Below are 27,494 nucleotides of genomic sequence, written 5' to 3' on the forward strand. Positions count from 1 at the left end.
CAGGATCCCACTTACCCGTGGCAGGAAAGAGGTTTGGCTTTCTGGGTGTTGGTTGTTAGCTTTACTGTGATGATGGACAAGACGAGGCTGGTTGAAGATTAAGAGACCGAGGAGTAAATATCACCTTTTTTTCCCCCAACTGGAGATGCAATTTGAGAAGTATAATGCGACTTTGAATATCATTAACATAAACAAATACGACTTTTGCTGGGAAGATCGCCCATGTGTTTCACATTGGGCGATTTTTTTTTTTTTTTTTAAGGGAAATTTGCTCAATGTTTACAAAACACTTGTTTATATTTCATGATTCATGACCGATTTATCGTTAAGCAAACCAGGAGCAAACTGCTCATGAGCGCAAACACTTACACTCTCACACAGTGAAACGCATCCCAAACCATTGACCCATTTTATCTTGAGTTTTAATAGCAGACTGCTTTGTTTCAACTTCTGGTTTGGAGGTTTCAGCACAATCAGAATGGATAGGACACTTTGTACGCCACAGCTGTACATAACAAACCAGCCTGAAGTGGCTGAGCTTTGTAAAACCCAGCTGTGTGCTAGGTGTGGGTTCATAGTTTCACTTGTGTTTTGTAAAGCGGTTCAGCGACTAAAGTTCGAAGTTTGAGTTGAGTTTGCATTGTTTTAATTTGTGACTAGCTTGTCTACTCTTGTTCTGTGTCATTGTGAACTTTTTTAATCCTCTCTTACCTTTAATGATTTATTGTCATTTACTCTAGGAGGGAAATACATTCCTATTTATTCATTTCTAAATCACCAGACACAAAATTCAGGCACTTGTGTTAAATCTTCCAGTCTGTATTTGTTTACAGGAACTGGTCTTATTTACTCCCAGCCTGCTGTGAGTGAGATAGATCAGTATCATTCATTGTTTCATGGAAACCATTCCTCAGAGGTGCGTGTCAGGGCATGTCTAATCACTGTGATGTTGAAGATGCAGCTGCTGTTTTACTGTCTTTTCAGGGGCTATGAGCCGATATATGCTGCTTAAGAAATTAAGGAAACGCTTAAATGATGCATCGGGTCTGGATGAAAGAAATATTTAAATCCTTACTGACATTAATATTTACTTTTACTCAAAAAGTAAAAAAAAAAATATGAATATTTGTATAGACTGTATGAGTAATTTGATATTTAAACTGTTCATTGCGCTTTGTAAAGACATCTTTCAAGACAGGACTCTTCGTCCCAGCTGAGCCAGCAGCAGTGACCAAGCAAACTAGAGAGTGATTAATGAGAGGGAGTGATGCTGGCGGTTACAGTGGCTCAGAGAAATAAATTTGCTCTAATTGTTTGACCACAATTAAATTCAGAAACACAAAAAGACTCTCAAGTCCAGTCATTTGCAGCACTGCTGTAACGTGATGCTGAATGTTGCGTGAATGCAGCTGTCATCTGTGGCCTCTGTTTGTGTGTATGGGTAGCTTTTTATACAGATGTGACCCAGATGTGACTGCAAATTTCCCAAACCCCATAAACAGCACATTTGCATAATGGCTGACGCTAACACCGCTGGCTAACAATGGGCTGTGTGGTCAGTTTCATGATTGTTAATATGCAAATTGTCATGACCAGAGAGTTGGGGAATGGCTGCAATCACAGCATTGTAAGATGGCCTTTTCCTTTTCACGTGCATGGCCTCGTTGACTCCCTGCTCAAACCAGCGTTACTCCCTGTCCAGGATGTGCACATCATCAACACTGAAGAGTGGCCACTGGCCTGTAGGTGTGAACAGACTACTGAGTCCTGGACTGATGGAGTAACTCAGCCAGAGGTTGTTTGGTTCACCAGAAATGGCCTTTGAATGAATATGTGTGTTGTTGTTTGAGGTATGCCTGATTTTTGAGTCATCTGGGTTACTTCCTCATTCTCTTTAGAACCACTGTGGCCCGTTTACTGCACAAAATAATAATAAGCACTGAACAACATAGTGTTCTTCATAAATGATTAAATGGCCCATTTGTTTTTCATTGCCTGCTCTGTTTTAAGCCTCTGGTTGGGCCTCTCCCTTTGGCTTGCATTAGTTACAGCCTCTGCTTAGGTTTCATTGAGGTCTTTATGACTGAGCGGTGTTGAGTTCACAACCTGCCACACAGAGAGCACCAGTTATGTTTGTTACGCAAAACAGTGTTGGTTAACCTTAACAGTGTAAGACACAATAACCCGAACACGCCCATAGACTCGGTTGCTTAGGAAACCTCTTTTTTTACAGCTGGTCATCTGCTCCTTTATTCCCCTCGTCAGCCACATCCAGGATAATCTGGACCGCGTCTCTCTCTAGAGACGGTGGCACAGAACTGGGATAGGGTCTTGTTCCTCTCCCCCCTTTCAGAGACAGAGACCCCTTTCACTGTGACAAACTGCAGCCCTCTTCTCTCGTTTCCAGTCTCCTTCAGCGTGTCTATCCCCACCTGTGGTTAGTCTGTCTCCAGATAATGATACACAAGGCTTAGGATGTTTGGGGTATTTGCTTTTTCATCCATGCATTTAATTATCCAAACACTGTGTGTTGTGCTTTTTCAACCATAGGTTTAGATGATTAGACATAATTGGTGAATTGGTTAGATTTGACCCAGTTATTATACTGGTGTAGTATCCCCTTAGTATCAGCTGAACATCAATTAAATGCCTGTCTGAGTATTTTGGTGTCCATCCCTTTAAAGCTTCAGTGAACCATGTCACAGAGACTAAATAACCTCAGACTGGTTTCTTAAACATGACAGTGCCACCAGATCTCAGTCCAACGGAGCACCTTTAGAATTTGGTGAAACGAGAGATTTCGATCATGGATGTGCAGATAAAAAATCTGCCGCTATCATGTCAATATGGAAAAAATCTCAGAGGGATGTTTTGGCACCTTCGCAGTGATTTTATTTCTTTCCCATTGAGGTTTCTGCTTGGTTATTTATTAGAATATTATAATAATAATAATATCAAAATCTTTAATCAGTTGAGGCCTGATGAGTGAGGATTTATAGATGTGATGGAGAACATGTAAAATGCTAGGTTCTTTGCATCATACAAAAACCAAAAGCAGAAGCTCAAACTTGTGACTCGTATCCAGGTTTTCATCTAGGAATAGTTTATCTGACGGCCAGTTTTGCTCACTGCTCAGAGATGACTTCACTAGAAAATCTGCTGTTTGCATATTTCTGTGATATAAAGCGTCCACTGGAAGGAAGGAGTGTGCAGCTTGAGCTGATGTTGCTTTCCTTTCTAATGTTTATTTCCTCAGGAGAAGTCAAAGAAAGAGGAGAATAGAGGAGAAATGTCCTTCAGCCTTTCTAAATGGAGCGCTCTCTTTTTCTTTTTCTCTTTCTTGTCTGTCTCCTTTCTATTGATGGTTTCTCACGCTCTCGCTTCCCCTTTCATTTGCTGTTATTTCACCAAGGCTAGCTCTCTCTCCCAGAGGCTGTAGATCTGTGTAGCGCAGAGGATTTTAAGTAGCACCCAGCCTCTTTAAGAAAACAGAAACTCTCTCGCTTTTTTTTTTTTTTTTTTTTTTAACAAATCGCCCTTTTAATTGAAGTTGTACATGGACTAGTTTGAGAGTGACCTTTCAAATCTCTCTGTCTGCCTCTGCAGGTTATGAGTAATGGAAGCAGGATCTGTGGTGCGCGCTGTGTTTGAGTTTCTCCCCAGCGTCTCCGAGGAGCTACCACTATTTACTGGTGATGTCATCGAGGTGCTCAGTGTCGTGGATGAGTTCTGGTTGCTCGGCAACAAAGATGGCGTTACAGGTAAATTGACCTTTCTCGTTATTACTCTTGAGGGACCTGCATGAATGAAGGTTTCCATAAAGATAAATGGAGAAACCTACTAAGAGTTACTAAACATGGAAACAAGCTACATGGAATTTTAGTGACTTATTGCTATTTTGACATTCACACACTCATGCACATGATCCTTTCTTCTGTTTGTAACTTAACACTTTCATGACCGGTGAGGGTGAGACAGAGAGGTTTAAATTATTAACTAGTCTGGAAATAGTCAAGTAGCTATGATTATTTGTGATCATCTGTTTTTGCCCTTGGGGGTGGGGTGGGGGTCCAACCCAGAGAAATCCACTTAAGCTGTTTTCACACATGCCTGAACTTTCCTGTGTGTCCAGCCAAACTGGGTATTAGACAGTGTTTAACCTACAAGAGCACAACACAAATTCTGTGACTGATTTGCAGCACAATACATCAGTGTGAGAATATTGCAGGTGAATGCACAGCTAGCGAGTTCCCTTTATCCTGCAGCTTCTGACCAGGAAACCTCCTCATCTTAATCAAGTCGAGTTCCAGAAGTAAACCTGAAGTGATCTGTGTTCATGTGTGAGAGAAACCTAACAGTCAAACACCCATATTCACGCAGGGGAAGTCAACAATAGCTTGTTCAGCTGATCCTGAAAATAGTATTTGTTGATATTTTGTACACGTGTGCAAAATGTCAAAAAAAAAGTGAGATGGGTGTAACAGCGAAGCTGCAGGGAATAGAGGTAGTGAAGACAGATGAGTTTAAATATGTGGGGTCAGCCATCCAGAGCAATGAAATGTACACATGAGGTGAAGGAGGTTGGAGTGGGTGGAGATGTGGCGTTCATGGGGTGCCAGAAGGATAGCAGCAAGAGTGGAAGGGAAGGTTTGGTAGTGAGACCTGGTGTGATGGTTTGGAGACGATGGCACTGACAAAAAGACCGGAGGCTGAGCTGATGATGTGGAGATTTTTCATTGGGGCGAGCGGGATGGACAGGTAGGGACAGCTCAGGTTGATTGGTTTGGAGACAAAGTTGGAGAGACAAGGCTGAGGTGGTTTGGACATTTGGGGGCACATGATCTGCTGTGGCGACTCCTAAAGAGAAGAATTATTCAGGAAGCTGCAACATTTAGTGTTGTCACTGCCTGAAGTTTCAGGCATTTGTAGGAGATGTCTTTAATGAATTTACCGATGTTGTTCACATCTGTTCCTTCAGGTCAGTTCCCCAGCACCTTTGTGGAAGAGGTCACCATTCCCAGCACCAAGCCTGGAGACAGACTGTATGTGTGCATTAATGATTTCAGCTCAGCAGAGCCAGGAAATCTGTCCCTGAAGAGAGGTACGAACATACTGCATGCCCTCTCACACACAGCCGGTGCTGACTTGTAACATAATAGCAAAAGCGTGAATGACTACATGACTGCTTTTCGTTTGTCGTCTGATACTTTAAAATGGCGATTTTGCACGTGTTGTGAATTAACACACTTGTTGCAAACAGCGCTACATATAACACTAACAAATCATGTTTTCTCACTTAGCTTAACACTACTTGTTGATGTCGCAATACTCAGGTAAACTGATTTTGTGTCAGAATGTTCATGTTATCTCAAAATTTCAAGTTATTAAATCAAAATTTTGAGATTCCTACTTTAAAAGTATGAGATTTTGAATTTTGAAATTCAAAATCTGTTATCTGATTGGCTGGTAGGTATGAACTCCATGTATACATTAAGATTAAAGATGTACTAAGGTGTAAAGGCATATTAAGGTGGTGGATTCTAATTTCAGTATATTACACAGAAATGAATGGGGGACTCTTAGATTTCTCTACGGAGGTCATAGCTCTTGCGGGTTAGCGACCTACCAGCCAATCAGATAACAGTATTCCTTGTTGCTGGGGTACATTTTTTCCCACCTTAATGTATATCAGTATGTTACAAGCATTCATCCGTCAATGTAGTCCATCATAGGATAATCAGAAACCATGTTTCTTACCTGTTGGCTGGTGCTGGTGGTATCCCATGAAGGAGCGGTGGCCATCTTTATCCAAAATGCTGACACGCCCACAAACACAAAATAAGGGTCAAAAGTCTGAAAACTGGAAAAAGGGTTTGAAACAAAAAAAAATTGAAAGTGTAAAAAAAAAGAAAACCGGGATTTGCATGAAAACATAATTTATTCAAAATAAAAAAAAAATTGTATTTATTTTTATCAAAACTTTGAATTTCAGTTTCAGTTTACTTTTTCAAATGAATAAAACTTTCGACCCTGATTTAGCTCCATACATTTAACTCAAACTAGTCACAAAAGCATGCGGTGCTCTACACAGTAAGATGATTGACGGTGAACATTATAGTGTTTTCTGCTTTTAATACATTGACATATTTTTGCACAAAGAATAAAGATATGAAACTCAATACAGCCTTTAGAGATTTTACCTCTATTCAGCTCATTGTGCTTTTCTGCATGAAAGCATGATCAGATCATTCTTATTCACAATCCTCAGAGTAAGAGGCTCAAAGATCAAGGCTCAATCAAATCTCAGTAAATATGTCCAATTTTATTCATACAACATAAAACCAGCAGGTATCTTTTGATGGTAGCTTTTTCTCAGGAACAATAATCAGGTAAAAAAAAATCAAAAAAATCTGGTAATTCTTTGTTTTTACATTCATCGGGTCCCACTCAGCCCAAATATCAAAGAGAAATTAAAAATGCATGGCACGGAAGAGTTCGGGTCTTAGGAGGTTAATGATAAAAACACAAAGCTGATTTCCAGAACTGGCCACTAGATGTCCCCATTGGCAAAATTTAAACCAATGTCTCTAGATGATGATTTTTTTTTTGTTTTCTCTGCATGTTTCTGTTTCTCATTGTGGTGTTTTTTTTTCTTCTTTTTTTATGATTTGTCACTTGCAACACTCTCAGGCAGACAGCACAGATGTTTGCACAGATCTTTTATATTGGTAACACTTTTCATACTTTTAATGTTATTACTGCTAGTAGTAGCAGTAGCCTTAGAAGTAGTTGAATTAAGTGACCTTTCACCCTGGGAGTTGCTATAGAACAGTAAAAACCCATGTGACTACACCAAAAAATACCCTTTTTCCCATGTTCTGTTGTGTGATTGACTTAACATCTTACCACACTGTTCTTCATACTCTGACTTATTTGATCAGTATTTATTTTCCTTGTTCTTTTTATTGTTTTTTTTTATGATCAGTTCCTATTGAAATTCCTTATTTACTTAATTACTGTGTACTATTGAGACATAGCAGTTTTGTTGTGTGTGAGTATTCATTTAATGACAACAAAGATCTTCACGCTTTTCAGAATTCAACTGTAATTTAGATTTTAAACAACAGAATTATTTTAAATTCACTGCTGGTCATGCTGAAGCATTTGAATCCAACTGTAGCAGATAATTAGTTAATAATTCACCCAGCTTTCTTTTATTATCCGTACATACTTATCATTGTGTTTGCCTTCGATTCTTATCATAGCCCATTATCAGCCGTAGTCAATAACACTTGTGCAGCGCAGTGTATGTTTGTATTGTCATAAATAGTAGAGGACACATAGAAAACAGTCATCACTGGCCAGCCGAGAGTTGAAGCGTTCATTTCCAGTATGATTTCCACGGTCAGGATGGCTGTGTGCCAGTTTTGGTCCCAGACACAATGGGAGGTGGAGCTGCAGGTCTTTGGAATGTGACCTCTATGACTCTTCACCATCCAACCAACATTCCCATAATCCCGGATTCTACAGTTCTATGTTAGGGACAGTGTAGACCCAAGAAAGGTTATTAAAATACTACAATTAAGCAATTTACTTGAGCCAAGCAACCCAATTTCACACAAAAACATGAAAAAGAATCAATGTTCTGCAAAAAGTGAAGAAAAACAAGTAAATACATATCACTAAAATTGCTCTTAGTTTTTGGCCCCACACAAGCAGGCGTGCTCTTGTTTAATTGGTTGAATCGTAAGAATATAGACAACATCTTTACTGTAGATTTATTTAGGGAACTAGCATGAGTTCTTGTGTGCTTAATGTGTATCTTATCAACAGTCATGTCTGTTGTCCTGTAATAATCTTCTTTTCATTAATATCCAGATGAAATTAAATCCTCTTTATTCTCTGTCTCTTCAGGTGATGTGGTAGTTGGGGAGGCGGGAGGGTCCGTGGACCTTGGGGAAATCTGGCAACGTGGCTGTAATGCCTGGGGTGCCCGTGGTCTCTTCCCGACATCATGTGTGAAGGAGCTGACCCTTTCGTGCCGTTCCCGGCAGCTGTCTGAGCGCTCAGCCCAGGCCCAGGCGTCAGAGCTCCCACCTTATGCTCTAGGTCAAGCCCGGGCCCTTATGAGCCTCCATGCGCAGCTCAGTGAGGAGCTGGACTTCCGTGAGGGGGACGTGATCATCATCACAGGCCTGCCTGAGCCGGGCTGGTTCCAGGGCGAACTTGATGGCCGCAGGGGAATCTTCCCAGAGGGGTTTGTGGAGCTATCAGGTCCCCTTCGGTCTCCTCAGGAACCTGTAGACTCCCAGTATTTGAATAAAGACCCTCAGCCGTGCATCTACGAGGAAACCTTTGAGGCTGAAGAGGGGAATGAGGAGGCAGGAATGGAAGAAGAGGAGGAAACGTTGAGAGAGGAAGAAGAACAAAAAGTAGTCGAGGAAGAGCAGGAGGAAGAGGAGGGCGGAGTCTATGGAGTAGCACTGTATGAGTTTCGGGCCATGGAACCAGGCGAGTTGGACTTTGATGTGGGGGATCGAATCCGTATTGTCGGTACATTGGAAGATGGTTGGCTAGAGGGACAGGTGCGAGGGCAGCGGGGTATCTTTCCTCATCGCTTTGTCAAAATAGAGGGGCATGTGCAAAAAATTGCTGAAGAAACAGGTGTTGTTGAGCCGGAAGAAGAGAAGGAGATCAGCAATACTGAACACACCTCTGATCATTTATGTCCCAATGATCCAGAGAAAGAGTGGAGCATGTATGAGGATCACACAGTGTGGGACCTGGACTACTTCGAGAGGGCTGAGGAGCACCAGTGGGCATGTGAAAACAAAAGTACTGTTGCTCAGACTGTTAACGCAGGGCAGACAGACTGTAGTCAAAGGGCTGACTCTCAGCCACGTAGACCTGCCCCCCCAGCACAAAGGGGGTCTCAGAGACCCAAATCCACTCCTCCAGCAAGGCCCAGGCTGCCACCAAGGCCTAACTTTCCCCTCCATAGCCATAGGCAGCACGCTGGCCCAGCTTCTAGCAGAAATCTGCCTACCTCTACCAATGGTAACCATCGGCCTTTACAACCCAAGCTAACTCATAGCCTAACACTTCATAACACCCAACCTGGGTGGTCTAAAGACAGCAAATATTACCAGAGGCAGCAAAGAAATAACGCCTCCATCAATAACAGAGGTCAGGCATTAAACAGTGTGGAGGGCCAAAAGTATAAGAGGCTAACTCGCCATGCAAGTGCCAGCGATGCTGATATGATGAGCTCTGAGATCCGCCTGAGGAACCAACAGATGACACGTCGCTCTAATGGGGTGCTGCCTACATCCGTAACCTTAGAAACCTTGGCAAGCTCGACCAGTGACCTGGAGACGAAGCTGTCACAGCAGCTCTTTGAATTTGAGAAAAGCTTGAGCAATCAGCCCCATATCTCACGGCACTTTTCTATCCTGGACTACAAAGATGAAAGGGATATCATTCGAGGCTCCTCGCACTCTCCTGTGTCCCACCTCCTGCAGTCTGACTCTCATTCTTTGGAAAGACGCAGAACCCTCCGCCCTCCGCCTCCTCGTCCCAGAGCCACGCGCCCACCAGCCCCAGCTGCGTACAAACCGACTCGCCCGGCTCCACGCCCTCCTCCCCAGTGCCTGAGACAGAATCGCACTACTCCTCCAACCGGCAACTCCCTCATCAACACGCCCATCTTTTACACCCCTGATGAGCCAGCTACAGACCTCCTCGACCAAACAACAGGAGGCCAGGTTGAGCCGGGCGACCCTGAAGCTGCCCAGGAACATGAGATCCAGTGTCAGCTTGAGGCAGAGCAAGAGCTGGAGAGAGATGGAGAGATGGAGCTAGAGACTCAGACACAGAGGGAGGAAGAGGAGGAGGAAAGGCAACAGCTGTTGCTACGGCTACAAGAAGTGGAGCGCGACATGGAGGCTTACGCACACACGGCGGAGGAACTCAGGGCGATGCTGGAGGAGGAGGAGCAGGATGAGACGGCCCGCGTCCAGGCCTTGGAGAATCTAGAGTTCTGCAATTACACGCTGGAGACACTGGCCCTGGAGCAGCAGCAGCTACAAGGTAAGATGGTAAAACTGTCGGAGGATCAGGTTACATGGGATTGCAAGTTTTATTGGGCGAGACCGTAAACTAGGTATTCTCAGTTATGACGACATGATAGAAGTCATTGGAGTTGGAGATGAGGGCTAGATTTTAAACTTGTAAATATCTCAAGGACAGATTGAAATAGAGCTATGAGAAGAGTTTCAACAGTAAGTCGAGTGATTAATTAGGTGACAGTCAACAAGAATCTAATATGCAAATATTCTGATTATTGATTTATCAATTAAATATTCATCGTCTGGAGACAGAAGTTTGGATATTTTTAACTATATAACAGTGCATGTTACAATTGTTCAACTGCTATCCCCATCAAAGGTATATTTATTTAGTCTGAATGTGATATTTTAACAGAAAGTTAGATTTGCTTCTTCAGAGTTCACATCGGCATCTCCATGTAGATGTTTTCCACAAGTTTTCATTATATTTAACGGTTTACTTACAGAATTAGTTGCATACACAGAGAAACAATGCAGAACAAAACAAATCTGAGGAAAATCTTGTTTTTAGTTGATGTCATAGCTGCTCTCTGTTGCCCGTGGGTTACTTCACAGGATAATCCTCATTCACCAAAGACAAAATGTAATATAAAAAGAATTTTAAAATGAGACACCGGTATTCACTAGATTTCCTCTTTGACCTGTTGTCCAAATCTCTGAGACACACACTTGTTTTCATATCTTAGTGGGGACATCTAATTGATATAACCCTTAAGCCTAACTGTAACCCTTAACCTAAACCTAACCACAACCTAACTATAACCCTGAGACTAAAACCACATTTTGAGTCTCAAAAATGCCTTCAAACTCGTGGGGACGAGCATTTTGTCCCCACAAGGGACCGTTGCTCCCCACAAGTGTAGTAGCATTCCAATCATGGTCCTCACAAACATATCTAAACACACACGCACACAGAGACATAACACACACACACACACACACACACACACACACACACACACACACACACAGAGACATAACACAAATATAAACAGTTTAAGCCAAACATCCCTATTTACTGTCTGCAGTCATCAACGGAAGGGGAACTGTATATTTAAATTAAGGATTATCATAACTGTGTGTGTGTGTGTGTGTGTGTGTGTGTGTGTGTGTGTGTGTGTGTGTGTGTGTGTGTGTGTGTGTGTGTGGGGGTTGCTTTCCCTGTGTACAGTGCTAATGATAAAACTACAGCAAATGTGGCAGAATCACTGTGGAGGTTTTTATAGCTGTTCACAGTTTTTGTATCTCGTTTACTGTCAGTGATTTCCTGCTTCAGCAGTAAATTATTTCCATAACTAAGTGTTAGAGTATCTTAAAAATGTAATTATTTGATTGGTAGATAACATGAAATTAAATGATCTTTGTCCAGAGTTGTAGATAAAATAAACCAGCCACTGAATGTCAGAAATCATTGTTCTTTATAAATTAGATCAATCCAAGCTTTATGAATGTTTGTGCCTGATGTGAGAACCGTGGATTTGAAAACAGCAGCTGATAGATCACTGTCATTCAGAGCTATTGGGCTTTCATTGTTTGTACAGCTTGCTGCCGTCCGGGCGCACAGTGCTGTCTTTGGTAGCCCAACATTTTTTCACATAGATATGAATTGCATTCCTGCACATAGTGAGAGGGTTAGCAGTGCCACATAAGTGGCTTTCGTACTCACTCCAAGTTCCTCCCTCTGGACCTTTTCCCCTGTTTCCCCCCTCCATCATCGCTTCCTTTCCAAGAGGAGTAAAGATCCCGGGGGAACTGGATGGGATTTGGGGAATTTTGTAGTAGCGTAAAGTGGAGACGGAGCATGGCCCACTCTAGAGTGGGAACCAAAGTGTGGTTGTGGCGAGCTGTGACATGGCCCGTGGCACAGCTCTCCTCACTGTTTGGACTCACACAGAAAGCAACGGCAAACAGAATGGCAGGTGAGACTGAATTCTATGGGGATGTAGGAGATGTGGTTATTAGATATTTACCAGTCTGTGTTGTATTGACTGAGTAATTTATTTAGCTTTGGATGTAAGCTGCACAACCAAAGTTTTGATCCCTGCGGGTTATAGTATAGGAGTTGAAGGTTTAGTGCTACTCTGAAAATATTAAAAATATTCACTTATAACAGAATATTATGTTATAAAATATGTTTCCTATGATAGCTACCACTTCTCAAGTTTTATATGGCTATTAAGGTAAATCCTGCATTATTTAGCATTAATGTAATAAATGATTTTGAGGTATTTTCCCAGTGGATAATGTCTTTAAACTTCTATATGATAAGGAGTTATATTACGCAGCTATTTATCTACATCAGATAGTTATGTCTGATATTATTTATGCCCTGAAACCATCTAGCAATCGGCTAAAATGTCCCATTTTTAGCATTTGTACCTTTTCAGCTCCTTATGAAAGCATTGTATGATTTTAATTTCATGACAGCAGAGTAATTTATATCCACAAAGCTTGATTTTATTATATATATTTATATATATATATATATATATATATATATATATATATATATATATATATATATATATATATATATATATAGATCTATATATATAGATCTATATATATATATATATATCTATATATATAGATATATATTAGAGATGGCACGATACCACTTTTTATGTCCGATACCGATACCGATATCATAAATTTGGATATCTGCCGATACCGATATGAATCCGATATTGTGTTTTTAATCAATAAAACTGTTTTTTTAATATCTTGCTGCATTTTGTATAAGTTCATACTCAAGTTTAAATAAACAACAACACTAAAGCTATTCTGTTATACCTGTGTGTAAAAATACACTGCACCCAAAATATTTCATAGTTCAGCAACACTGATCAATCTAATAAACCTTACCTAACTTAAAACCTAACTTAAACCTACTCCATCCTCCCTATTCTGGTATTTTAAAGAGTACTTAGCAGAAATATTAAGCAACCTAACTAATAGGGTTGCAAACTCCCAGCAAAAAAAAAAAAAAAAAAAAAATAGGGAACCCCCCACCCTCCATGATGCTTAATCGATGTAATCAACTTTAATTTGATGCAGGGTGAAAAAAAATGCACAGAAACAAATTATTTTTCAAGAATAATTAAATAGATTCAACATCTTTCTTCAACAGAATTGCAGAATTCACAGATGGTACCTTCCCAAAGGAAAAAGTACTATAGCTTACTAGGGTATATAGACTTAAGAGTTAATATACAGTTAAGCCCATAATTATTCATACCCCTGGCCAATTTTGACTTAAAGTTACTTTTATTCAACTAGCAAGTTATTTTTTGACTGGAAATGACACAGGCGTCTCACAAAAGATAATAAGATGATGTACAAGACGCATCATTGTGGAAAAAAATATAAATATAAATAAAACCTGAGAAATATTTTTTTCAACAATGATGCCTCTTGTACATCGTCTTATTATCTTTTGGGAGATGCCTGTGTCATTTCCGGTCAAAAAAAGAACTTGCTTGTTGAACAAAAGTAACTTTAAGTCAAAATTCGGCAGGGGTATGAATAATTATGGGCTTAACTGTATATAGTAATGGACTTCTATACATTTTACATCAGATTAAAACTTTGGGTGTAAGATTCAGATAATTATTTATTAAAAGCTAGACATTTTAAATGAGCATAAGAAAGAAAAGTATGTCTTTGTGCCCCCTTTTCCCTGTTCATGCCCTATCGGCCCCCCTGGCTAAACTTTGCTAGATCCGCCCCTGCACAGTTACCAGCCGTCAGCTATGTAGAAAAGGATCCTGGTGTAGAAAGTAATATTAAATAAATTCTAACAACAGCTTATCAAGCTTAAACGTGCTGCTGTTGTTCAGCCGCTGGTTTCCTCTTTCTGGCACGAAGTGGGCCAAAAACAAAGAAGAGAGACGGACTCGACAGAAAAGCCGATCAGCTGATCATTAAGCAGTTTCATGATTGAAGTAGCGGCAGGAAGGTGAGGGAGAGAGAGAGGCACTCGCTCCATATATCGGTTGTTAAGCTTAACATGGGAACGCTTTACAAACATTCAGAGATGAACTTACACACTTGCTTTACTTCTCTCTGGGATAACTTCCTCGGAGATGAAATGCTGGTTTGGTAGCGGCTACAAATACACACAGCCGCTCTATCACATGAGGCATACTGCTGCAACGTGCTACGGTTATGAGCCGAGTTACGCGGTGTTGCAAGTTTTGTGAGATGCTTTTTTTGATATTTAATGGATCGGAGTACATTTTTTATTTTTCGCCGATATCCGATCCAGTAATTTAGGTCAGTATCGGACCGATACCGATACGTAATATCGGATCGGTCCATCTCTAGTATATATATGTATCATTTTTGCTAAAATGATTTGGAGCAACATTTCTCTAGGATTTTTGGAGGTCTTTCAAGTTTTTCTGTGGACATTGGCTGCCTTTTCCCTCATTTTCAATCTAGTCCTTGTACCTGACAATTTTCAGAGGATTTTATTGCAGATAAATAACTTCATAATGATCTAAAGATCATTCAAACATAAACAAGACACCTAAGGAACCAGTGTTTCTAGACATAAATTCGAACATTACGCACTTCATACTAGCAGCCTGTCGCAAAAACACAGAATTTTCTTTAGTGGAATTTGTGAAAAATCTTAAAGATAACACACCGTTTGGCAATAATAAAATATTTTTGGACCAATTAGGTCAAGTCGAGTCAAATTTATTGTGTCACTACACATCCAAGTGCTTTACACAGGGATAGGAAGAGGAATATAAAGAGACATTTATAACATCTAAACCATATAAATGCATGCTTGTCAAGCATGTGATGCCCAAACAATTATGATAGAAATATAATAATACTTAGAAGTGGAAAACCATTATAAACTTGGTAAAAGCAAAACAACTGTAAATCTATGGGAGGAACCAATCCTCAGCTGCTTTACTCTCCACCGTCTCCTCCATCTTTAGACCACATGTTGGCATGGCGAACAGCCTGTTAGAGGGAGACAAACTATCTACACAGATGAATAGTATCTGAAAGCCACGTCCTTAAGAATTATAAAGATGGTTACATCAAAGGTTGACTTTTACTGATAGAATTGTACAAACTCAGTTTTTTTGCCTTATATGCTGTTTACATGAATGTTTTCATGTTTCTGTAAATTGAAGCACGTATTTTTTCCATGCTCCCAGAAACATAAAAAGAAATAAGGGATGACTTTTTTCCCCAGGACCTTTTCACAGTAGTGCATTTTGATGCCATCAAATTGCCTGACAACCATCTAAGAATAGACTAAAATGATATTTTTATAGTAGTGAAGCTCAAAAAATGGACACTTAAAAAAATCAGATCCATATTTATCTTCTGTTTATATAAACAGCACTCTTTATTACTTTTTTCATAGTGAGTAAGTATAGCACTTTGTCAACAGCACAAGCAGACCAGATAACACTGTAGTATGGGCATGTACTAGTTTAATTAATTAATACACTTTAAAATTGTTTTTTAGTCTTTGTTCATTAAGAAGCCTTAAATTCAATCACTCATAATGATTATATTTTATCAATCACTCTCCTGTGCTTTTGAATTCTTGGTCTTGGTGTTTGCTACTGGAAACAATCAGCCTCAGGGCAGGAACAGGAACTGGTGGCTACAGGTCCCATTAAGGGTCATACAGCCACATAGTTTCTGTTTCCTTATAACACTGCAGGAATTGTTTCACCCACTATTCACAGCAATAAATCAGATATAGTCTCCCTTTTCCTTTGGTATTTGCCACACTGTTAGATGTGGAAATTGTCATGATTCATAGGAGCTGAGACTTGCTGAAGGGGAAAACAGTGTTTGACATGGTAATCAAAGCATTGCAAAGAAAAGCTTTTAGTCTACAGTGTAAGTACAACATTAGAGTTTTCTTTGTTATTCCTATTTAATGCTTAGCTGAGATAAAGGTGTGCACATATCAGGAATTCTTTCAGGATATTTGTAGCAAAAAAACTTGTTTGTCATCCTGATGCTATGTGTCTGTATAGACACACTTAGGAATGAATGCTTTTACAGGGTGTGTTTATAAGTGTGACGTCAAAAAGACAATAGAAGCTTATTGTGACAAGGCAGGGAGTAACTTCAACACTGCTCTGCCTTTTATTTACTTTCCTTAGGCCACTTCAAAGCCCATAAACAGGGATAATATTTTTGAACACATGCTACATTAATTCAGGGTTTATTAATAAGTTTTAAGTGTTCAACATTTGCCTTTTTGGGGTGAAATGTTAAACGAGATTTCTCCCACTGAAAACGCTACGTCCAGATGAACAGCATCAACTTTTTGGGAGCAGCGTGTTATAAAAAGAGGAGGAAAATGCATTTAAGTATTGTTTGTATGGTTGAAACCTATAGCTGATGATGTATGTCACAATATGGCTAATTGAGGTTAATCATATAATTTCGATATGTTTGTGGATACTGTAGGACAAAAATGTTTTATGTGATACAACTGTGCCAAAAGCTAATGTTTTGATCTTTTTGTCCAAGTAATGCCCTATGTTCTATATGCTATAGTAATTATGTGACAAAGCCTTTTAAAAAAGCCTTTAAAAAGTGCTTGGTGGCAGTAAACAGTACTCCTTTTCTTACAGACAAGTGCAGGGTTTTCTTTTCTCTTTAAGCTCTTTGACCTTGAGTACCCTTTAATTAAAACGCCTCCCCTCAACTTTCAGGACACCACAGCCCGATTCTGATCTGTTTGTTACGGTTTGCAGTATCCGTTTCAGATTCAGGTTTCCCTCAGTTGGCCCACTATGAGAAAGTAAAAAGGCTGCAGACATTTTAATATATGACCTTATTTCTGGACCTAACTTTTGCTAGAAATCTAATTATTAATCAAGTCCCGCACACGTACATAAGCTGACACAGCCACAGAGAGGAATGCTGTATTTGACATTCCTGCAGCCGAAGCACACAAACACAGTTTCGGTCGTGTTCTGCTATTGAAAGCTGAGATGTTGAAAACTGATAATTAAACAAGTCTGATGTAAGAAAAGAACAATGTCTAAGTAGGATTTCTATGCTCAGTCCTACCTTGTGAAACTGAGGATGAGTTGCTAAATCATGGATATTAAATACTTACAGTAATCAAGGCTTTAAAAACAGCAGTATTTTGTAATGTATTCACAGACTCTGAAGTCTGTTTTAGTTGCATCTTGTGTTTCATTTTGACTTTTCTTCTCTGAATTTAATATTCGTAAAGCCTTTTATTGAGACATAAGCTCTGGTTTTATAAACTAGCCTGGTTTTATTTGCCCTGTAATTCCTAAACTAGGTATTCAGTGAACCAACCAGTTATGTTTTAGATTAAAACTAGTTCATGTCTATGTTTCTGTGTGTATCACATAAACATTAAAACGTTTTAGTTTAAGCAGGTCCCTTTAAACCTGTCCCTTTGGAACATGCCTCTCTGATGCCGATTAAGGGAGGCGATCTTATACTCCCGCTTTATGAATAGCCCAGTTTTTTTTTTTCTCACACTCAAAGGATCGTGTCTCTTCTGAGAGTGGGGACAGTCTCCAACAATAGTTCATTGTACACACCAGCAGCTACTTTTTCACTAGCTGCTCTGGCTTAATCAGGCTGCATGCTTTCAAAGACTTTCCCTCGCCACACTCGGTGAATAAATACAGATACTTTACTTGTTTGCTGCTTCATACTCATTTTTTAATCATTTATACATTCGAAAGCGAAATTCTTTCCAACGACATCACGTGGCAGTCTTTGTGCCTTAGTGGTTGCACTTTCATGATATGCAGGGGCAAAGTCAAACTGCTAGGATGAAGTTAGTTCAAGGTTAAAGATAACACCAGAAAGTTACAATAGCAATACTAAAGCTGGTTGTACATGCAGCAGAAAGTGAGTTAGCATGGGGATGTGGTGGGAATTGCACTGAAGCCCACAGGAAAGAACAAAAACAAAGAAAACAGGATACAAGAAAAGACAGAGGATTGTTCATGCGGGGGGGGGGGAGAGCCATGCAAAGGCAGACTGTGAAGTTTATCCTCATCTCCCTTCAAAGAAAATCTCCAGACAGGCTGCTTTCCTGCAAACACAGCTACTAACCAGTTTAAACAATGGGAGGAGCTGTTGGGCTAAGCTTCCACTCATGTGACTCTACTGAATCATTAACCCAAGGAGGCCACTCCTTCCCTTCAATAACCCTACGCCCCCTCTCCTTCCATGATTCGCTGAGGTGGCTACGGGGAGGACTGTTTCAGTTGCGCTGAGGGTTGGGGAGGTGCTTTGGCCAGGCAGTCCTGCGGAGGCAGTGGAGAGGAGGCAGAAAGAACAAGTGGAGAGTTACAGACAATATGTCAGGCAGGTGGAGTCTCCCACAGCGCTTTGTTATGGAATGCAGGACTTTGGAAATAGTTTTTAAGCCACGTTGAGCAAGAAACTGTATCAGCTCCAGGCAGGCTGACTTAAACAGCAGGAGGCATGAAGAGCCCCGCAGTTTATGGCAACCCAGTCATGTTTGGTCCAGTGGATTGGAATCATCCAGATGGTGCTCCAATGAGGAGAGGAAAGAGCGTGGAGGAGCTGGGGGACGCTGGCTTGGCAAAAGAGAGGGAAAGGATTGCCCATCTGCAACATTTGCAACAACTACATCAACTGCAGCAACAGGTTGGATATCCAGGGTATGGAGTCGTTCCCCCTGGCACTCCTCAGGGACCTGTCTTATTAGTGCATCCCGGTGACCCACTTCCAGCTCCACCTATGCCAGTACATGGTGGCCCAATGGTGCCAGCTGGCCCAATGGTGCCCGTTGGCCCAATGGTGCCCGTTGGCCCGGTACAGCCTCCTATGCATGTACCACCTCCGTGGCAAGTGCAGTACCAAGCCCAAGTTACACAGGGCAACGTCATCCACCAACAGAGCTGGGAGTATGAAGACCGTCATAGGGCAGCTTTCATGGATACAAGGCCTCAAGGCCAGGACGTTTACTTTCACCCTCGTTCAGAAGATGGTCACCTAGACTTGAGGATATCGGAATGGAAAGGCAAACATTGTTTTTATCAGGGTCCTGAAGATTACAGCCACCAGGACTACAACAGAGTGCCACAAGAACAAGGAACTCATGATTTCAGAACTCAAGAAGGTTATAGTACACTGGACAAGGACAGAAGGAGGGATGGCAGGGTAAGAGAAAATGACTCTGAACGTTATGACCATCGTAGTCACAGTGACATGGAAGAGTATGAGTACAATGACAAATACAGGCACAGGGATTATTATGAAAGGAAATACAATGAGCGTTCCGAAGACAAGGAAAAGAAATACTATGAGAGCCGGAAACACCGTAGACATGATCTCAGAGAGAATGAAAGTTACAACAGTGAACTTGAAGACTACAATGATCATAAAAACACTTATTCACACAGACACAATTACAGGGACCGTGAATACTACAGTGACCCTGACAGGGATTATTATGACTCAAAAGACAGGCATCGCTCCAGAGACAAGGACTATCACCATCGTCGAGATGAGGACCGCTACTATGATGAGCGAAAACAGAAGGACTATCACTACGATCGGCGTGCCGACCATCACTATGACCGCAGAGAAGATAACAGGGACGCTCACCGAAGAGCTGACGAACGGTACGCCAGTAGAGGAAGAGACCAGTATGAATCTGAAGTTGATGGACGCTGGAATTATAAAGAGAGGGACCCGTATTACAGATACAAGGATGCAGGAGATGACTGGAGAGATGATCAGTATGACCACAGACAGAACTACAAAACAAGGGAGCACCATGACCGGAGAGCTGCGGGCCACTACGATCACTACGACCGTGAGGATGACGGCCGCTATGAATCTAGGGAAGAGTATCGAGACAAGTATCGAGACCGATACCGAGATTTGCGTTCACTGTCTATAGATTCACAATATGAGGAATACCCTACAAAAGATCGTAAGACGGAGGAGTGGGTTGAGCAGCAGAACCAAAAACTGGCCCTCGGTGAAATACAACCATTTGAGGATCCTGTTGTGTATCAGCACAGTGATGAGCAGGAGAAGGGATACGAGTCGAGCGGGGGGAGCGCAAGTTCAAAAATGGGCCGGAAGCCTGTTTATGTGGGCTCACTGGATCGTAACAGCATCTACAGGAAGACTGCTCCAAGCTCCCTGCAACACTCCCAGTATGCCACCACCAGGAAAAAAAAGCAAGGTAAACAAAAAGATACTGTCACATGAAAGAAGGTGCTTCCCATATTTGCACAAGTTGGGTCACTTGATCAGTTGTAATTCTGGTGAACATCACTCTATAGGCCATGAAGGCCTCAGTCACAGTTATTGTGGGTAAAACAGGCTTAAGAGGTTGACAGTCCTCACTTGTCATTTGTGACCTCTAGAGGTGCTTTTCTAATCAATGCTGGGGGGCCTCAGAGTGCTGACTAGTCAGACTCACCTCCTACCTCCTTTAAGAGTGAGTGCTGAAAGTGGTGTGTGTGTCTCAGTATCACCTATCTCAGATGAAAGTGAGCTGTCATGTTTTTGTAGTCATAAGAAACTGCAGAACAGGTTTTGTAGGTTCTTTACTTGGCTTTTGTTGGCTCTCCTCATTTGTGTTTCCTGTTTGTGTTCATGCTCTCCACTCACTGATGGTGTGTGCACATGTAACTAGTCTGCTCAGTTCTTGCTTTACTGAAAGGTCAAGATTTTGTCGACTTAATTGTTTTAATGAGCCTGGCTTACAGTTAATGCCCACTTAAAAAGGTTGTTGCCTAAAGTGGCTCTGATTCTGACACAATTTGTTATGTTTTGTACACAAACTTTGTGTAAATTTACACATATACAGTTGTGGGCAGTTCACCTACACTTATCGTTGTCTTTTAAAATTCTTTAGAACTGTTCTGTTTCCAAAGTTTACAGCATACATTTTTAATGACTAAAAGTCAAGAAATTTAATTTCTTTGTTTATTTTGTATTTTCTCTAATCAGGGTCAAAATTATACTTGAAAGCCAGGAAGTCAACCAATTTAAATGAACTCTCCCATTTCTGCTAAGAAGAGTGATCAAATATTGTACTAGAATTATACCAGAAGCTTGTTGATGGCTATTAAAAGCACCTGGTCAAGGTGCAACTTGCAAAGGAATATTTAACCCAAAATTAGTAGAAGTGTGTGTATATATATTTCAGCCTGTATGTATACCTTTGAAAAACAGTTAATTAAATTAACAGTAATTAATATTGAAAAGCCTAAACTTACCATGACATTCTCATGACTCTATGTAAACTTCCTACCATAATTTTACATTTGAGCCAAATGCAACAAAATCAAAATCACTCAAAAATTGTTTTCAAGTGAACAAAAGAGCAGCTTTTATAACTGGATAGTATTTGTAAATGGCCACGATACCTGAGTTTTAGTAAAAGAAGGAAAACAATATCAATCATTAAAAAAAAATATTGGCATTTCAAGAACCTCAGAGGAATTTGGGGGTTATAAAGAAGGTTTAACCCCCTTAAAATTAATTCTCTTACATATATAAAATTCAGTACCTGAATGAATGAAAGATGAAACTGTGCATTAAAAGTATTGACTCTAAAAACTCATAGTATACATTAGTTAATGGGAATGGTCACGTACATTTTTAATGACTAAAAGACAAGAATTCAACACACAAATTTCTTTGGCTACTTTGTTACTAAGTTATTAATATTAAGTTCCAAAAACTACATAAAAACTTGGATATGTGGGATTCTATTGTGGGTTTTTTCATGGTAAATGTAAGGGAGAGCACTACTTTGACTCACTTTGTTTTGTCTGAGATGAAGCAGGTGGCGCCCCATGACCCCTCCCCCAGTCACCTAGAAACACTCACACTCAGACACACAGAGTCCACATCAGCCCCCACCGCACATTTCGGCAGTCCAAGTATTAATCCCTAGCGTCAGCATGGTGAGTGGATGGTGGGGGTCTGTCTGGTGCCAGGCAGTGGCCAGCACTACCCTGACTCCTTCTCTGCAGGACTAGACTGATACTCTGAGTTCATGTGTGCATGTGTGTGCGTGTGTGCGTGCATGTGTGCTAGAAAGGCCCTGGAGGCTTATTAAAGAAATAATTGCATTTTTCAAAACACACACGCGCACCACTTGCCTCAGCAGTGTTTTGTCATCCGTTAATCTTGTTACACTGTTTCATCCCCGTCAGGGGTTTGTCCCGAGTAAAGCATTTGATTGCTGGGCTAAAAACATTAGCCCCTCCTTTACTGGGCTTACGCTGTGACATTGAGGTGTTGGTTAAGGCTTTTTGAGATGAACCTTACACATAGACAAGAGCTTCTATTCTTTGTAGTCCAGAATTATTAAACAGCTCCCTGGTCCTAAAAAAAAAAAACCCTATTGAGTTGAACTATAAAAATTACAAAATGAAAAATTAGCTTGTTTTTTTTGTCCATCATTGTTTCTGTTACAGGCTTCCTTACTTTAAATAGGAGGGTAAAACAATTGGCAAAATTATTTTCTTGAAGGAAGTCATATCTTAACAGTTGAGCCAATTTAATGCACAAACGAGCCTAATAAAGCTATTAAATTGTAGTGGTGGCTTTATGATCCCATTTTTGAACTTCTAACAAATATAATCTGCTGTATATGCAGTTTTTCATTGCCTGTGTGTGAGTAATGTGTCGTCATCCATCTATGATCTGGCAACATATGCTGTGTTGTCCACTGTAATCCTTGAGCAGTCGCTGCTATTGGTGGGCAGCGGGAAAGGAGCTCGGGTAGGGGAGCGAGGAGTTAAGACAGGAAATCTCACATCGTCTGACAGCTATGCTGTAAAGACGTCTTATCTCACTGCTGGCGAGCAAAAAAAAGTCAGTCGGCAAAAAATTAAGTGAGCTTACTCAAGTCTGCATGAGTCACCAGTAACCACGCTTGTATGGTGTGTCCATTATTATACTTGGTCCATCCTGGCGTCTTAAAGATTTTGTTTTTGAATTGTGTCATCAGGCTTTCTTAAACCGTTTGATAATCATGCTAGTTTCATCTAGATTTTGTGATAGTTTAGCTTTTCCATCTCATCTGAAGGCGCTTTTCGTTTACACAGCTTTTTATCCACTACTATGCGATGTATTATTTAAGGTGTTTTATTTCGAATTTTAAATATACCAACTTTTCCAAAGAGTTTAAAGATTGATGGTGCCACAGCAACTACAGCATTCAGATCTCTACGTGCTTTATTTTTGTGTTAGATGACACTGCTGGTACCTGCATGAGTCAAGACGGATGTTATCTGTTTATTTGACGTCACACTGTGGGAAAAGATGCAGCATATTTGTTTTTGACCTCGTGGACTTCCCACTTTAAGTACAAGTTTATTCATCAGGCTTATATAGTTGTCAGTCTTCACGTAGGAGCAAATTCCAGATATTTAATTCATTCACCAAAGACATTACTTAAATATTTTATGTTGCAACAATAGCTGTATTTTCAAGACTTCGTCTGTGGCATTATGTCTTAATGTTTTTGGTTGAATGTGTGCATATCTGTTGGAGTTGTGGAGGGCACTTCTTTTAATTTTGAACAAACAGCCATTTGGACTCAAGGATGGTAGTCCGAGGTTAAGTTTATTGTGATGCAACATAATGAAAAATGTCATTGAGTGCAATCTATCAGGAATCTTTTTGGACTCAAAAATGAAGCTTTTTAAATCTGGCCATCTTCATGATATATATCATGAGTTTGGCCAGACTTGGGCATTAACCTGGATGTTAACCTGTTTGTTGTGCTGCCAGTCATACTAAAGATTGTATTAATTTAAACAAATCCCTTCAAATTCTCAAACTGTGCTTGTTGTCAGTGACGGAGTATCATCTGGATCTTTGTGGTAAAGGGTGCTAAAGCCGATATTTGAAGTATACGAACCACCACAGTGGCTCACAGAGGTGATCTTGCCTATAATGACACTAGCTTGGGGAATTAATCTGTTTAGATGCTTTTACTGTTCTCTGGGGTGGAGATTTAATTTTCTTATTTGAGCTCAAACACTATTATGACTATCTGAAGCCATTTAGAGCAAAGTTAGTATACAGCGTACAAGCTTAGCTTATCTTTAGATGCTCTTTAGGAAGCATGAAGTTTACTATCTGCAGCATTGAGACATTCATTGCAAGTGTACAACATATTTCTCTTTAGCTGTGGGAAAACCGACGATGCCCCAAGCAAGGTCTTTGTTATTACATGTCTAAAAATTAGCAAAGGGGATAAGCCCACAAGTTTCGTCATCCCAAACTCTGAAAACCGTTCTCACGCTCTGTTCACCCTGCACTTATTTTCCCATGAAGAGCAGTTGTTCTTGGGCCGTACCTCTCAAACTATACATGAGTGTGAAAATGTAGTATAATGGCTTTTTTTAAATGCATTTGCATGCATGAGCAGGTGACTATTTAAAATAGTTGCACTGTCGAAGCACCTGTGAAGCCCAAAAGACTCATTGTCTTCTTCCTTTCAGTCAGGCTGAAGACTGTACTGCATTTGTGGTTGAATAGATCCCCACTTAATGCTTTTACTTCCTGCACATTTGCAAACCTCAAGATCTCTTGAAGTAATTGCATATTGTTCCTTACAAAAATCAAGGGAGCTGAGAAACTTAAAAGAAACGAGGGATCAGACTCTTGGCCCCATTTGGTATGCATTGTACCAGCTTTTTTTAAAATTCAGTATGTTAATTAAACTGTAGCCTCATGTTGTTTAATTACCCCATGAGCTAGAGAAGAGCTCTAGCTGTTCGTACACTTGGTCCTTTTTGTTAACAAGTTGGGTTGTGTCACTAGGCGTCCAAGAACGAGCACTAAGCACAGAATCAAATCCCGTATCAGCACACGGTCTGCTTTTCTTATATGAGATTTGAAGCCAGCCGTGGTAGACAGAGGTTGCTGTGAGAGTTTGCCAGGAGCAGGAATGTGACCCTTCTGACATTTGAACCTAAAAAAGATAAACAGGATGGTATGTCGCTGAGTAAACTCCTTTTTTTCCTCTCCATTTTTAACTGACCTTCTGCCTGGGACAACAGCTGGTCATACACAACGTGTGCAAATCTAGCATATTGGCTTTTCTTGTGTATTTACATGCATGAGCAGGTAGTTGTTTTGAATAGTTGCACTATTCGGACTAATAAAGAAAACCCTAATCTTTTTCAGTAAGCTGTGTGCTTACTCAATGAAGGTCTAAGAAAAACTGAAGAAGTTGACACAAACCGGTGTCGCCTCTTTTTTTGCATCCAGTAATCACAAGTCAAGGCTTGTGAAGTTTAAAAGCCGTTGCAAGTGTTGGCATTTTATAGTGAGCTTGTGCTCAAGCAGCTGCATGTCCCATCACACACTCGTAGACTTGCCTGTGTGAGCATTCGAGTAAAAAAGCACTGCCGCCTTTTTAAAACTTTGTTTGATATAAGGAGGGGGGGGGGGGGCTGCTATTCTTGTTGCTATGGCAACCGTGCACTGCGTGGTGAACTTTGAAGCACAGCACACAGCACTGATTGTGTCTGACCTTAGAGCGGCCTGTGCAGGGCAAACTTTCGACTTTGCACAGCTATTAGCGCAGCAGAGAGAGAGACAAGTGTTCTTGGCTGTGTTTGTGAAACAAAGTCACACATCATGAACTCACAGAAGTTCTTAAAAGGAAAGAATTTCGTTGACTTTACTTTGAGGATTTTATAGATTATATAAAAGGGTAAAAACCAAACAAACAGATACTTAAGTGCAAGTTTAATAGAAAGATGATTTAGAGAGTAGATACTTAATCCCAGCTTCCTAATTTTGATAAAATTCAGGCTGGCACAGGAGGACCCCAGAAAGGTGTCAGCACATTGGGAAACGTGAACTAGATTAATCTCGGGAGTGGACTACACTCCCAGACACTGGACTTCTCCCAATCTCTTTCACAACTGGTGCTGTAGCCACATGTGAGCTCATGAGGTGCAGTAAATCAAAAGTGTTTTTCCATCAAGAAAGCTGTGTGAAGAATCCAAGAAGTGGCATGGATTTTTTATTATTTATACAGCACATTTTATTACATTAAGGACGCCGCATGTGCTTTACATGAGGTGAAATACATTTAGAATCATGTATTTAGCTGAGATGCTTCTGTCTGCACTGTATTTGGGATCAAGAGGAAGCAATATATGAGAAGGAATTTAATTTTTCTCTATCAAAGCAGCGTATTTGACATAAATTATTCCCACATATAGACTTAAATAGCATCAGTACTTTCAATAGAGAAATCAGCATTTGCACACAGCGACAGATGATTTTAGCCAAGATAGATCTGTGCTCACACAGCAGCTCATAGCAAACTATCCCAAATCTGCACAACATAATGATCCCAAGCAGGAGATTATATATTAATAGAGTCAAAATAAAAGTATACTTACAGCCATTCTGCAGCAAACATTTAGTTTTTGAGGATAACACTGATGCACACTGTATGCAGCATGGATTTAGGTCATAATTTGGTTAAAGCAGAACACCTGAGCAGGCACAGTCCAGCTCCAGGTTTTACCGTCCTCCCTGGTGTGTGCATGCTTGTGTGTAACGATGGTGGGCTCCCATCCATTCTCATGGTAATTGGAGCTCTGGAATGGACCTGCACGTCCTCCACAAGCCTCGGGAGCTGGACTTCAGATTGACAATGGTCTGTCTTAGAATGGGTAGCATTGTTTGAAGCGCTATGCGTGAAGGGGCGTGTGCTTGTTTTTGGAGCAGTTTTGGAGGAAGTTGCACGCAGCAGGTGGGTCAAGCCTCAGCGTCTTGTCTTCTCTCCCCTTTTTTTCCCTTGGTAAAAACACCTTGCTTTGCAGAGACATAGGGAATATCTAAAGCTTTGATAAAGGGCTGTGAAATTAAATCTGTGTCTTTTATGTATTTTATATTTAGCCTACTTGGGAATTTTCTCCAGTTGAATCTCTTTTTTGTGCATTTTTAACCCAGGAATTGTGACAGAGTTGCCTTTTGTTTGTTCCATCTGATATCTGAACTCATGGTGGCCTGTTCTAATGTATCAGCTGTGACTGTGTCACTCACATAACAAGTATGTGTGAGTCACCCCGGATGACAGAAGGTTGACAGCGCAGTTTAGCAAGAGCTGTGTCTGTCTTACATCACTTGATAGTGCTGCTGATTGACGTACACTCCCTGCTGAGGATTTGTGCTTTTATCTATAAGCTCAGCGCTGAATGTGATTCATAAGGCGGAGGTTTGTCACTGAATTTCCATGAAAGCTTACTCAGTAAATCCCAGAACCATCCCAGCATGAAACTGAAGGAAAACTTTTTATTCTGCAAAGATATAAAGATACAGGACTGAGTAAACCAGTTTTAT

General features: G+C 40.6%; 1 protein-coding gene and 1 long non-coding RNA gene across 5 annotated transcripts in view; one reads left to right on the forward strand and one right to left on the reverse strand.

The window, feature by feature from the left end:
- Positions 1-27,494, forward strand: part of LOC116329800 (dynamin binding protein) — a 50,837-nt gene that overhangs the window by 12,941 nt on the left and 10,402 nt on the right. For 3 of the 4 annotated variants that reach the window (XM_031751889.2, XM_031751890.2, XM_039616308.1), the window contains exons 2-4: positions 3,607-3,761; positions 4,979-5,101; positions 7,915-10,089. In XM_031751889.2, coding sequence (XP_031607749.1) covers positions 3,617-3,761; positions 4,979-5,101; positions 7,915-10,089 — 2,443 coding nt within the window. In that variant the 5' untranslated portion in view covers positions 3,607-3,616. Of the gene's footprint in view, positions 1-3,606; positions 3,762-4,978; positions 5,102-7,914; positions 10,090-18,378; positions 20,341-27,494 lie in introns of those variants that run through there. The other variant, XM_031751891.2, reaches the window with a different exon arrangement.
- On the reverse strand, positions 4,479-5,854 carry LOC120441417. The gene is made up of 3 exons (XR_005614060.1): positions 5,758-5,854; positions 4,952-5,029; positions 4,479-4,857 (listed from the first exon to the last, which is right to left on the reverse strand). It is a non-coding gene; the product is annotated as an uncharacterized LOC120441417 (long non-coding RNA).

Source organism: Oreochromis aureus, linkage group 8 (genome assembly GCF_013358895.1).
Source record: "Oreochromis aureus strain Israel breed Guangdong linkage group 8, ZZ_aureus, whole genome shotgun sequence".
Lineage (NCBI taxonomy): Eukaryota > Metazoa > Chordata > Actinopteri > Cichliformes > Cichlidae > Oreochromis > Oreochromis aureus.